This window comes from Pelecanus crispus, chromosome 13 (assembly GCF_030463565.1).
Source record: "Pelecanus crispus isolate bPelCri1 chromosome 13, bPelCri1.pri, whole genome shotgun sequence".
NCBI lineage: Eukaryota > Metazoa > Chordata > Aves > Pelecaniformes > Pelecanidae > Pelecanus > Pelecanus crispus.
The window spans coordinates 12963460-12975481 of NC_134655.1; the positions used below are offsets into that span (position 1 = coordinate 12963460).

The 12022-nt window shown below is 52.2% G+C and overlaps 1 protein-coding gene across 3 annotated transcripts; it reads left to right on the forward strand.

The window, feature by feature from the left end:
• Positions 1-5247: 5247 nt before the first annotated feature.
• On the forward strand, positions 5248-11165 carry RAB9B (RAB9B, member RAS oncogene family). 3 transcript variants are annotated; one of them, XM_075720488.1, is made up of 4 exons: positions 5248-5273; positions 7171-7239; positions 8092-8153; positions 8232-11165. In XM_075720488.1, exons 2-4 carry the CDS (start codon positions 7179-7181, stop codon positions 8730-8732), a joined length of 624 nt encoding a protein of 207 aa, XP_075576603.1. In that variant the 5' UTR covers positions 5248-5273; positions 7171-7178; the 3' UTR covers positions 8733-11165. The 3 variants fall into 3 exon arrangements, with proteins under 3 accessions (XP_075576603.1, XP_075576602.1, XP_075576604.1); XM_075720487.1 differs by having other exon boundaries at positions 8092-11165; XM_075720489.1 differs by lacking the exon at positions 5248-5273 and having other exon boundaries at positions 7198-7542; positions 8092-11165.
• The last annotated feature ends 857 nt before the right edge of the window (positions 11166-12022 follow it).

Sequence of the window (12022 nt, forward strand, 5' to 3'; positions counted from 1 at the left end):
TATCAAACAGGAGATAGCTCATGCAGTAGCTCTTGGGCCTGTCTGGACAGAACCAGGTGTGCAAAATGTACTGTACATTGCAGCTGGGGAGCATGGTCTTCCCTGGAGCCTCTGGCAGAAAACATCAGGAGAAACCCAAGGTTGACCATTAGGGTTTTGGAGCCAGGGGTATCGAGGATCAGAAGCCCACTACACCCCGACTGAAAAAGAGATACTAGAAGCATATGAAGGGGTTTGAGCCACTTCAGAAGTTGTTGGTACAGAAGCATATCTCCTTTTGGCACCATGATTTTCCATGCTACACTGGATGTTCAAAGGAAACATCCCCTCTACTCATCACACAACCAGCGCTACATGGCGTAAGTCGGTAATGTTGATCATGCAACAAGCTCAACTGGGTAAACCCAACCACCCAGGAATCCTGGAAGAGATCATGGACTGGCCAGAGGGCAGAGATTTTGGAGCACTGTCTGAGGAGGTGGCTCGTGCCCAAAGCACCACCATATAATGAGTTATCAGAAGATGAAAGGCATTACGCTTTGTTTACTGGTGGGTCCTGTCATGCTGTAGGAAACCATTGGAAGTGGAAAGCTGCTGTGTGGAGTCCCACACAACAAGTCATTGAAGCCACTGAAGGAGAAGGTGAGTCAAATCAGTTTGCAGAAGTGAAAGCCATCCAACTAGCCCTAGAGATTGCTGAACAAGAAAAGTGGCCAGTACTCTATCTTGATACTGGATGGTTTATATACCTATATCTATACTGTACTATATCTCTATACTGGATGGTGGCTAAGGCCCTATGGGGATGGCTACAGCAGTGGAAGAAGACCAGTTGGCAGCGCAGGGGTAAACCTATCTGGGCTGCTGCATTGTGGCAGGACATCACTTCTGAGGTAGAAAACATCTCTCTAAAGGTACGTCATGTAGATGCTCACATGCCCAAAGCCTGTGCCACTGAAGAACGTCAAAATAATGTAGAGAAGGCTGTCAAAATTGAAGTAGCTGAGGTGGACCTGGACTGGGAACATAAGGGTGAACTATTTGTAGTTCAATGGGCCCACGGAACATCGGGACATCTAGGGAGAGATGCAACATACAGATGGGCTCATGACCGAGGGGTGGACCTGACCATGGAGGCCATCACACAGTCACTCACGAATGTGAAACAGGTGCTGCAATCAAGCAAGCCACACAAGTAAAGTCTCCCTGGAACAGAGGGCAGAGGCTGGGTTTTTGATATGGCGAGGTCTGGCAAATTGACTATATTGGACCACTGCCGTGAACACGCCAAGACAAGCGCTACATACTCACCATGGTGGAAGCAACTACCAATTGGCTGGAAACATACCCTGTAAACCACACCACTGCCAAAAACACCATCTTAGGGCTTGAAAGGCAAATTTTGTGGCGACATGGTACCCCAGAAATAATTGAATCAGGCAATGGGACTCATTTCCGAAATAACCTCATAAACTCCTGGGCCAAGAAACATGGCATTGAGCGGGTGCAACCCATCCCCTGTCTCCTGCAAGCCTCTGGAAAGATTGAGAGATAGAATGGACTGTTAAAGACTATGTTGAGAGTGTTAGGCAATGGGGCATGGAAGCACTGGGATACAAATTTAGCAGAAGCCACTTGACTGGTTAACACCAGAGGATCTGTTAATTGTCCTGGTCCTGCCCAAACAAAACCCCTACATACTGTGGGAGGAGATAAGGTCCCTGTAGTGCACATAGGGAAGTGGCTGGGAAAGGCGGTGTGGATTGCTCCTCCCATGGGAAAAGGCAAACCCATTTGTGGGATTGTTTTCACTTAAGGAGCTGGGTGTACTTGGTAGGTAATGTGGAAAGATGGGGAGACCTGGCGTGTGCCTCAAGGAGATTTAACCTTGGGGGAAAAATAATCCGTGATGTGAGTTGTATGTTGTAGGAAGTGATGTAGCAGGAATGACCTGAACCAACAAAGAGTGAGTTTTGCAAGGAACCAGACAAGTGCAACGATGACCCAAACTAAGCCAGTGTTGTCGCCCAACAAGCAAACATACTGCTTCTCCTGTCCTGAGCATCCGTGTTGACAGATGGAGCCCAAGTCATAGCCTGTTCTTATGAACATTTGGAGGAGTGGAGGAAGCCCATGGAATGGGAGAATATCTATCTGTTAAAGGACAGAGGGTAGTAGTTAATGAGAATGTGTAAATCTGTATGTTTGGTATAAAGATGGCTTAAGTATGTAGTTTAAGTTGTAAGTGTTGGTAAAAAGGGATATCAGTAATGAGAGTTAAACACAATAGGATGGTTAGAAGATATATATATGTATTAAATTATGTGGAACTTGAGCATGACGCAAATGGTATGGAATAAGGGGTGGAGGTTGTATTGGGTCTGGCTGAGATGGAGTTAATTTTCCCCCTAGCAGCCCTCACAGTGCTGTGCTTTGTATTGGTAGCTAGAAAGGTGTTGGTAACACACCAGTGTTTTGGCCACTGCTGAGCACTGCTCCCACAGCATCAAGGCTCTCTCCAGCATTCCCCCACCTCATCCCCAAAGGCCAGTAGGCTGGGGGTGGGCAAGATCTTGGGAGGGGACACAGCCAGGACAGCTGACCCAAACTGACCAAAGGGAGATGCCATACCATATGACGTCTGCTCAGCAATAAAAGCTAAGAGAGAGGAGGAGGAGGAGGGGGCATTTGTTATTATGATGTTTGTCTTCCAGAGCAACCGCTACACCTACTGAAGCCCTACGTCCCGGGAAGTGGCCGGACATCACCTGCTGATGGGAAGTACAGAATAAATCTTTTGTTTTCCTTTGCTTCCACGTGCGGCCTTTGCTTTTGCTTTATTAAATTACCTTTATCTTTACCCATGAGTTCTTTTCCGTATTATTTTCTCCCCCCTGCCCCGTCCTGCTGAGGACGGGGAATAATAGAGCAGCTTGGTGGGCACCTGGCATCCAGCCAAGGTCAACCCACTGCAGATGCCAAACAGGTTGTCGCCCTCAGCCAGGCAGCCAAGCTGCACAGCTGCACAGCCGCTGGGAGCCAAACCTGCCCAGGCACATCCCTGCTCAGACGGGCAGGTGACTCTCCAATGGCTCCTGGCGCCCGCGGCTCAGCTCAGGGGAACATGGGGGACCCCTGAGCACCGGCAGAGTCAGCTGGGGCCACTGGCCCTGTGGTGTTCTTGGCCGCACTGTGGGGACGTGCTGCCCTGCAAGCAGCATTCCCTGGAGCTTTGGTGTTTGCCAGCCCTGCCTGGGGTGGTCCAGGGCGTCAGGGCACAGCACAGTGCTGCTGCAGAGCACCATGCCCCTCTTGCCTTAGCAGGATCTGTCTTGCTCAGGAGGTGTCTCGCCGCTCCTGGCCTCAGTATTCTTACACGCTAAATTAGATCCCTAATAAATAAGTAATGATGAATAATGGGATTAAACGGCTGCCAGGCAAAGGGAGCTGGCGGGGGGGGGGGGTGTCTGCTGTGCTCAGAGGCTCGCCCCAGCGGTGCATGGCCCTGGCAAGGCTGATGCAGGGACCCAGACAGGTTTGGCGCAAGCCCCAGCTGGTGGTGCGGGCTGGGTCTGCCACCTGTACCAGCAGCATCCTGCGCTTCTGGCCCTGGCATTGGCACATACATTGGTGCCCCAAATACATATCTGAGGAGCACCATCGTATTCCCGGGCTTCCCTGGTCCCAGACTGCCCATAACCTACGCCCTCAGGCCCTCGCCCTGCCACGCCCTCCTCACCCCCTATGCATCTCTTGTTCTTCATCTCCTGCAGCAGATCACCAAGGCTGGTATTACTATAATCCCTGGCTTAATTTAAATCCTCCTCCCATCTCATGCTTTTCCAGGCAGGAGGAGGGAATCAATGCACTTTCGTGGCACCCACTCATCCCTGGGGCTGGTGCTGGGTTCGGACGGTTAAAAAGCCCTGGGTGTCCACGTGAGGGGTCCCCGCTCTTACCCACCCGGGGAAGGTGCCCGGGGTGTCTTGCAGTGACAGGTGTCCCCAAGTTTTGGAGTTGTCTTTGGATGGGCACCAGGCACTGGCAGGAAGAAGAGCCGACAACGCCCAGGGGCGGCAGGTGGCTCCTGCTCCCCAAACCCCCCCTGCAGCCACCCGGGGGTCTGGTTTCCCCCTCCCTCTTCCCTCTCCGTCTGCCCCAGGCTGGGGTGACCTTGCCGCTATTTTTCCTTTCAGCCACCTGAAATGTTTGTATTTGCTGCTCTTCCCCAGAAACCTCCTTAAGACCTTCTCCCTCCTGGTCCCGCGGGTGATGGTGAGGGCGGGGGGAGTCGCACTCCTTTCGGCAGCTGCTAGCCGTTTGCCTCCCTCAGCGCGAAACGGGGAACCAGGGAGAAGCCATTTGGGGTATTTGTTAATTTATTTCCGTACATCCCCCTTCACGCAGCAGCTGGGCTCCCGCGGGCAGGGCGAGGGACAGCGCCCGGAGCGCGGGAACCGGCGCCGGGGAGCGCTCGGGGCTGGGTCCTGCCGCCGCCGCCGGCCCGCAGCGACACTGGGCACGGGGCTGTGCGGGGCAGGCGGGGGGCTTCTTGCGGCGAGGGTGCCGCGGCCTCACGCAGGCTCCATGGAGGCCCCACCACTGAGTCGGGGCACCCCCCGGTGCTGCTCGCCAGAGCCGGGGCAGGGGTGTCACCGCGCCTGCCCTCCCGGCAGCGGGGCGGCAGCAGGGAGCTGCTGTGGGGAGGGCAGGGTGGCAGGGGCGGGGAATGGAGTGGCAAAAGGGGGAGAGGAGGGACCGTGAGGAGGGCAGCGGGGCGGCAGGAGGGGACAGGAGGGCAGTGACAGGAGCGGGCAGCGAGGGGCCAGGCGGGGCCAGGAGGGGAGTGACAGGAGCGGGCAGCGAGGGGACAGGAGGGGAGTGACAGGAGCGGGCAGCGAGGGGCCAGGAGGGGAGTGACAGGAGCGGGCAGCAGAATGGCAGGAGGGGCAGGAGGGGAGTGACAGGAGCGGGCAGCAGAATGGCAGGAGGGGCAGGAGGGGAGTGACAGGAGCGGGCAGCGAGGGGACAGGAGGGGAGTGACAGGAGCGGGCAGCGAGGGGCCAGGCGGGGCCCAGCGGGCTGACGGCGGGGGGACCCTGCGGGCTCCCTGCTGACGGCGCGGGCGGGGCGCGGGGCGGGGTGAGGCGCGGCCTGGCCCGGCCCCGCCCCGCTGCCTCGCGCGGCCGCCGTCGGCAGGGCGCGTGCGCCGCGCAGGCGCGGTGCGAGCCGGCACCTGCGCCCGGTGGGCGGCGGCGGCGGCGCGGAGGGAGGTAAGGGCGGGCGGGCCCGGCGCCATTTCCCCCGGTCCCCGGGCGCCCCTTGGGGCTGGCGGGCTGCGCCTCTCCCCCGGCCCATTCCGAGGGGCCCCGGCACCCCTCGCGGGGCGCAGCTCTTCGGTCGCGTCTCCCCGCCCCGCGCCCCTCCTGGGCCGCTCCGGCCTGGGGGTCCGGCTGTGGGTCGGGCGAGGGCCGGTCAGCCAGGCGGGGGCCCGCCGGAGGGTCTCGCCTCCTGCCGAGGTGGGAGCCAGGGCCTGGCGTGCAGGGTGGGGCCCGGCCCGGCCCAGCGTGCAGCTCCCACGCACGCACCCCGCTGTTTTTGTCTGCGGACAGGTGCTGGCGTCCTGCGTGAGGGGTGTCCGTCCTGCTGCAAGTCGAGGTTAGCCTCCGAAATAGCTCGCAAGGGGCTACTCGGTGAACGCAGCTTGCAAACACCGTTGCTAACATCGGTGTCATCTGTGTCATGTCTGTCAGTAGTCTGCTGACCTGCCGGGCTCTGGAGTAGCCTAGCATAAGCCATTAGTCATTTTTAAAACGTCTGCTGGTCACTTGCTAGCAAACCATTTCTAAACGGAAACTCTTGTCAGGGCTGATGGCGTGTGTCAGGAAGGGCTTTGGTGACAGGGGGCAGGGACCATCTTAAACTCCCCTCAGCAGGGGTTTGGAAGAGGAAGAGCAAGGCTTTTGAACAGCTCGCCTGCTCAGGGGAGAGTTTCCCAAAGCCATCAACCACAGGGATCTATGCTGCAATTCCTGTTTGTCTCTTGTGACATTTGCATTTTGTTCTTTGCTTTAGAACCACTGGGTTGCACAAATGCTTCTCAAGTATTCCGTGGCCCATCAAGTTAGTTCAGCCACGCTTGATTTGAGGTGTTTCTGTGCAGGGGAAGTGAAATTTGTGAGCCTTTAGTTAGCTTCTGCATTTTCCGCAGAAACAAATGTGAAGCAGAAGTTTCTGATTTTGGCTTTGTGGTACGCACTGAAAGAACTGCAAAAAGAGCAGAAAGTTGAACAGGGCCCCCTATGATTAATGCAGGAAGCGGTTTTTTGGCCTGGAAGTAATAGGAGTGCTGATCTGAGCAGTTTCGAATGCTCCTGTTTCAGTTGGTTGGAGATTGGTCTGGTGGTGTCATCATTAAGCAGGACTACCTGTCCACACCCTTCTCAGGAATGCTGGTAGCAGGTGTAAGCAAGCCAGATCCCATCTCCTTTCATGCCAGGCTCTTGCCAGCTGGCTTACTCTTCTGGTTAGCAGATTCAGGTACATGTTCAATCCTCATATCAGATTCCAGAGTGTGTGGGGAGGCAGGCCAAGCAGGTCAAAGCTGTCGACGTCCCCTGGATTGAGCAGAAACACAGGTTACACAGCCTGTGCACTCATGCCAGAGCTCCTTCAATTTATTCTTTCTTATTTTGGGTCTAGCATCCATAATGTACTAGCTCTGCCCTGGTCAGAAATGGGCTGTGTTCCATTTTACTTAGGGCAAGGGAAACTCTGTCCTCAGCACCTTATAGAATCATAGAATTGTTTAGGTTGGAAAAGACCTTTAAGATCATCCAGTCCAACCATTAACCTACACTACCAAGTCCACACTAAACCAATCAAGGGTAGACTAGACTAAACCATGTCCCGAAGTGCCACATCTAACCATTTTTTGAACACTTCCAGGGATGGTGACTCCACCATGTCTCTGGGCAGCCTGTTCCAATGCTTGACCATTGGAACCTTCTTCTTGCCTGGTTTACTCCAGCCATCAGTACTGCACTTTCAGGTTCCTAGAGCTCTGCTGTTGTTCTTCTGGCCTGGGTCAACATTACACATTGAAAGGCAGCGCACCAAGCACAGGTCTGGCAACCTCACTGACTGACGTTTTTTTTTTTTTTTTTTTAGTGACTGTTATGCTGGAGGAAGGTGTTTCTGGACAGTCCTGGAGACAGACGCGCTGTATTTCTAGAGCAGGTACAGTACAGACAGCAGCCAAACAAACCTCTTATTCCATGCCAGGCCTTTACCTTCGCTTGCAGAATGTCCCTAGAAGGGGGAGGACTGGTTGGCACTTGGCCTTTCTCTTGCGACTGCTGACTAAGGAACCTGTGGTGTTGGGATTGTTGCAATGTGAACTTGCACCCATGCCCTAGCAAACTGGCCTGCAAAGAGCATTGCCAAAAGAGAGCAGCAGAGAAGCTGGGTCTCTGTGCCTGGAAAACCCCTTCTGAGCTGTAGAGATCACAGACAGAAAACAAGCACAGCTCCACGTGTAAGGTGAGTCAGCGTTCTTGGGGTCATTAAGAACTGGTTTGCCAGATGACTTGTATTGGTGTTAGGCCTGTACATCTTTTACATCCTTCCAGTAGAGCAAGTCACATAGGACAAATTATTTAGCTAGTGATTGTACAGTGGAAAGGAAGGCCTGGTGATGGTGATCCCTGGTGATTTTGCTGTTTCTGTGATAGCCTGAGGACACAGGCCAGAAGAGGTGTTTAACTAGTGATGGTATGTTTGGAAAAACTAGACAAGCTTTCACATACAGAGTTTTCACCAAAAGTGGTATAATTGATACTAAACTCTCAATAGTTGTTCTCACCTTGCACTTACAGTGGGTGACCTGCTGCTTCCATTTTGGACCTGGTGGAGGACTTGTGTGCCTGAAAGCTTGTCGCCTCTAATCTCTCTAATAAGAGAGATTACCTCCTATATACAAAACTTGTTCAGGAATGGGGATGGAAGTACCATATTTTGTTCTTCCGTGTGTGTCTTTCTGCAGAATCCACGAGTCAAATAGCTATTTTGTACTATTTCTGAACCCTGCAGATTGCCTTGGTACTGCGCCCCTCCGTCCTGCTGCAATGAGTGGCAAGTCCTTGCTCTTAAAGGTCATTCTCCTTGGGGATGGTGGAGTTGGGAAAAGTTCCCTCATGAACCGGTATGTCACCAACAAGTTTGACTCACAGGCTTTCCACACGATTGGTGTGGAGTTCTTAAACCGGGACCTGGAGGTGGATGGACGTTTTGTGACCCTCCAGATTTGGGACACTGCAGGACAGGAGAGATTCAAGAGCCTGCGAACCCCCTTTTACAGGGGAGCAGACTGCTGCCTGCTGACCTTCAGTGTGGACGACCGACAGAGCTTTGAGAACCTCAGTAACTGGCAGAAGGAGTTTGTCTATTATGCTGATGTGAAGGACCCTGAACACTTCCCGTTTGTAGTCCTGGGCAACAAGATAGACAAACTTGAGAGACAAGTGAGCACAGAGGAGGCCCAGGCCTGGTGCATGGAAAACGGTAACTACCCATACCTGGAGACTAGCGCCAAGGATGACACCAATGTGGCAGTGGCCTTTGAGGAGGCTGTGCGGCAGGTGCTGGCGGTGGAGGAGCAGCTAGAGCACTGCATGCTGGGCCACACCATTGACCTGCACTCCAGCTCCAAATCAGGGTCTTCCTGTTGTTAAAAGTGGCCGTTGCTTCAGGAATGTCGCTCGAGCTGGCGGCTGGATCAGAGTAAGTGCAGGCAGCTCTGGGGCACTCTGAGGAGAGTAGCCACAAGGACAATAGGTGGCTTGCTCGCTGGGGAGTTGCAGCCTCACCATCTGAATTCTGGCTGGAGTTTTCAGGCACAGAGGATGTATCTGCAGGAGGGAGCTGTCAAAAGAGCATGTGAACGTAGTCCTGCTTCCATCTCTGCCTGTTTTAGCAGGTCTGAAGCACTGGGTTAAAGTCCTTTAAATTCACTAAAGACAGCAAATTCTGATCTGTACCAAGAACTGCCTGCGGAACAAAGCTGAGAGCGCTCTAGACACTCTTTGAAGTATTTTAGTCCTGAACTCAAAAAAAATACTACACCCACTAAACTCATGACCTTTTGCCAAAGGAAAGTCTGCTCAGCATACCGAATGAAACCTGTTGTAGAGACTGTAGCCCATGTGACTGTGAGAATGCCAAATACTAGAGTGGCCGAGATGTGCGTATCTGTTGTTTGGAATAAGTGCATTGTGTCCTGAGACCGAATTGTGCTGAGAATTGTTAGAGCTCTGAAGGAACATACAAAGGAGAGATGGACCTATGTTTGAATGTGGCAGCATTGCTTCTTCATAGCAGCCTATTTCTGGTCTGTTTCTCCTCACCTAACTTGTCTTGTGTGAGTGTTATTTTGTGGAGACACTGTCTGCTTCTTATTTAATATATGTTCCCTTGTCTCTTCTGGAGGCTCAACACCAGATCTCTCTTCTCATATCTGGAAGGCCTGGATGAAAAATACTAATGTGGACACTCACCAGGTCATGTCAGAGGGTTTAGAGTTACTCAGGAGTTCAGGAGATTTGGAGTATGACACTTCAGTTGGTTTTTGTCACAAGTAATTGCTGTGTCCAGACGATATGCTCTAGCAGACCAGATGGTAGGTGGGTGGGATGTCTCCTAGGTATGCAGGTGGCTGCGGGGGTCGTGCGTGGTCAGCTGTTAAATCCACTCGCTGTGTGTGGGGCCAGGGACCACTGTGCTTTGTTAACTGGCAGATCAGCATCTTCAGTTGTTTTAGCACAGATGTTCCCATCTGGATGCTGCAACATAGAACCATTCACTTTATTACCTGTTGTGTCAGGTGCAGTGCTGCTGAGCACAGTTAACTCATGCCGTTGTCCTGGCCCTCACTCCTTAGCAGGGAATCCAGTACGTTTTATCTGTAACTCATCTGACAGACTTTACTGGTAGAGGGTGCCCACTCAGTTAACTGGCCTTTGTTATTGGCTGCTGTGTTCAGTCCATTGGGGAGAGAGCTGCACTGGTTCCACCTCTGCTTAAGGTGGCTGAAAAATGGTATGGTGGGGGGCAGAGAACCTTCTAGAAAAGGACGCCAGGCTTTGCTGATCCCAGCTCCTGCCCCCTGCTAGGTGTTAGTCCCAAGCTATCTGTGTAGCAGAGATGAGTGCTTGCTGACTGCTGTCTTTACCATTATAACCTCATGTCTTGCAACTTCCCGTGCAAGTGTTTGTCCAAAACTATGACTTTGCCCATAAGCACATAGGAGCCTGCCACGGGGAGAGCTTCCCCAAGTATGTATCTGCTAGCCATTGAATGTGATTCCCACTGTGATGAGCTACCGGATGGTAAATTTTGTAGCTCAAATCGAGCAGCCTCACTTATGCTGTGCTTTAGAGCAGGGCAAACTCTGCCCTTGTGCTGGCTGGTGGCAGCTAATCCCCATCGCCAAGCAGTCTCTGAGCATGCAGGGAGTCTTCTCTGGGGGAACTCAGGGTGATCCTGCCCTTCTCTCCAGGGCAGCCACATGTGGAAGGGACTGAAGCTTTACTGCAAAGTGCTTTAGAGGGATCTGATTTCTAAACAGAGCTGAACACTCATATTCATGGGGATAGATATGGAGTGCTTGTAGTCTCTAGAAAACCAGGTCCCTTGAGGTATAAGAGAAGGCTCTGCCTCCGTAGGTGCAACAGATTTTTACAGGATATTAAAGTTATTGTTACTGTTTATTTACCAATGTCTGACCTCCCCAGGCCTCTAGATTTTTCTTCAGTTTAACACTGCTTGATATTTCCTTCATGATCCCAGACTCTGTGACCTGTGGTTCTGATTTGCATCTCTGAACAGACACGTTCCCCTGGAGCTGGTTTGCACAGGGGCCCTGGGGTTGGAACACGCTCAGACCCTTGTGCGCTGCCTGGCCCTGCCAGAGGGCTGCTGGGGAAACTCCCTGCAGGTGAAACTGCTGCTTCCCTGGGGTGTTCTGGGGTGTGTTCTGGGGTGTTCATGGGTTCTGTGTGAGGACCGGCACCTCCTGTGGGAGAGGACGGAGACTGACCAAGCCATGGTGTAGGAGGCACGGGTGCAGCATGCTGTTTGCAATACCCTGGGTGTATGTTGGTGCTGGTAGCTTAAGCTCAAGAGCCTCATTGTGCCCAGGCTGTGCAGACGGTATGTATTGCCGGAGCGTGTTACACAGCATCTTTCATTCCTAACAGACGCTGGATCACTGACTTTTAAAAAAAAAAAAAAAACAAAAAAAAACACAACCAAAAAAACCCAACAAAAACACAACAAAAAAACCCACCACTATTTTATTAGGCTTATGTGTTTTTAAAATCCATTAAAAAAGTATAGTATAATATATTTGTTTAATTTATTTTAAATGACATGCACAATTTCCAAAGGAGTTAGGATTTTGAACTCTTTGTTGCAAAGTTCAGTGCCAACAGCCATTCCCTCCCTGTGTCCACTCATGCTGCTGTGGTTGTTGCTATTGCTACAGAACTGGAATTGTAAAACTGAGATTCTACCTTTAAGCAAATAAAACATGGATGTATTCAAGTGAATTCAGGAAGTGGCTGCCTTCTTGGTTTATCAAAGTTGAAGTTGGCTCCTGTTCTCCTGAGGGATGTGGAACTGGGTTGGTTATAGCGTCTGGCAGAGAGAAGTCACTAAGGGATCAAAGGGGTTCGTTATTCCTGAATGTACCTAGCTAGACCGGCAGTTTCATATTTACCAGCCAGTAACTTATTTACCAGCTGAATCCAGTGACCAGTTTTGTCTTTTCAAGAGTGTATCAGAAAACACTTTCATAACAGAAATATTCCGCATTGCTTCCCTCTGTCACTACATTTTAATTTTCAGCCTGGGCTCTCAGCAGCAAGCTGGGTACTTCCCTTTGATTTCTTCCTGCAATCTTGGAACTGGTCCCTTGGGCTCCAGGGGGTTGTAACCAGGCATGATTTCCATAGGATGCTATGAC

Excerpts from the sequence above, each read along its gene's own strand:
- RAB9B (XM_075720487.1), top strand. The coding sequence starts at position 7,179 with ATGCTGGAGGAAGGTGTTTCTGGACAGTCCTGGAGACAGACGCGCTGT. Across the intron at positions 7,240-8,091 it reads GCGCTGTATTTCTAGAGCAG|ATTGCCTTGGTACTGCGCCC; the intron begins GTACAGTACAGA and ends TGAACCCTGCAG.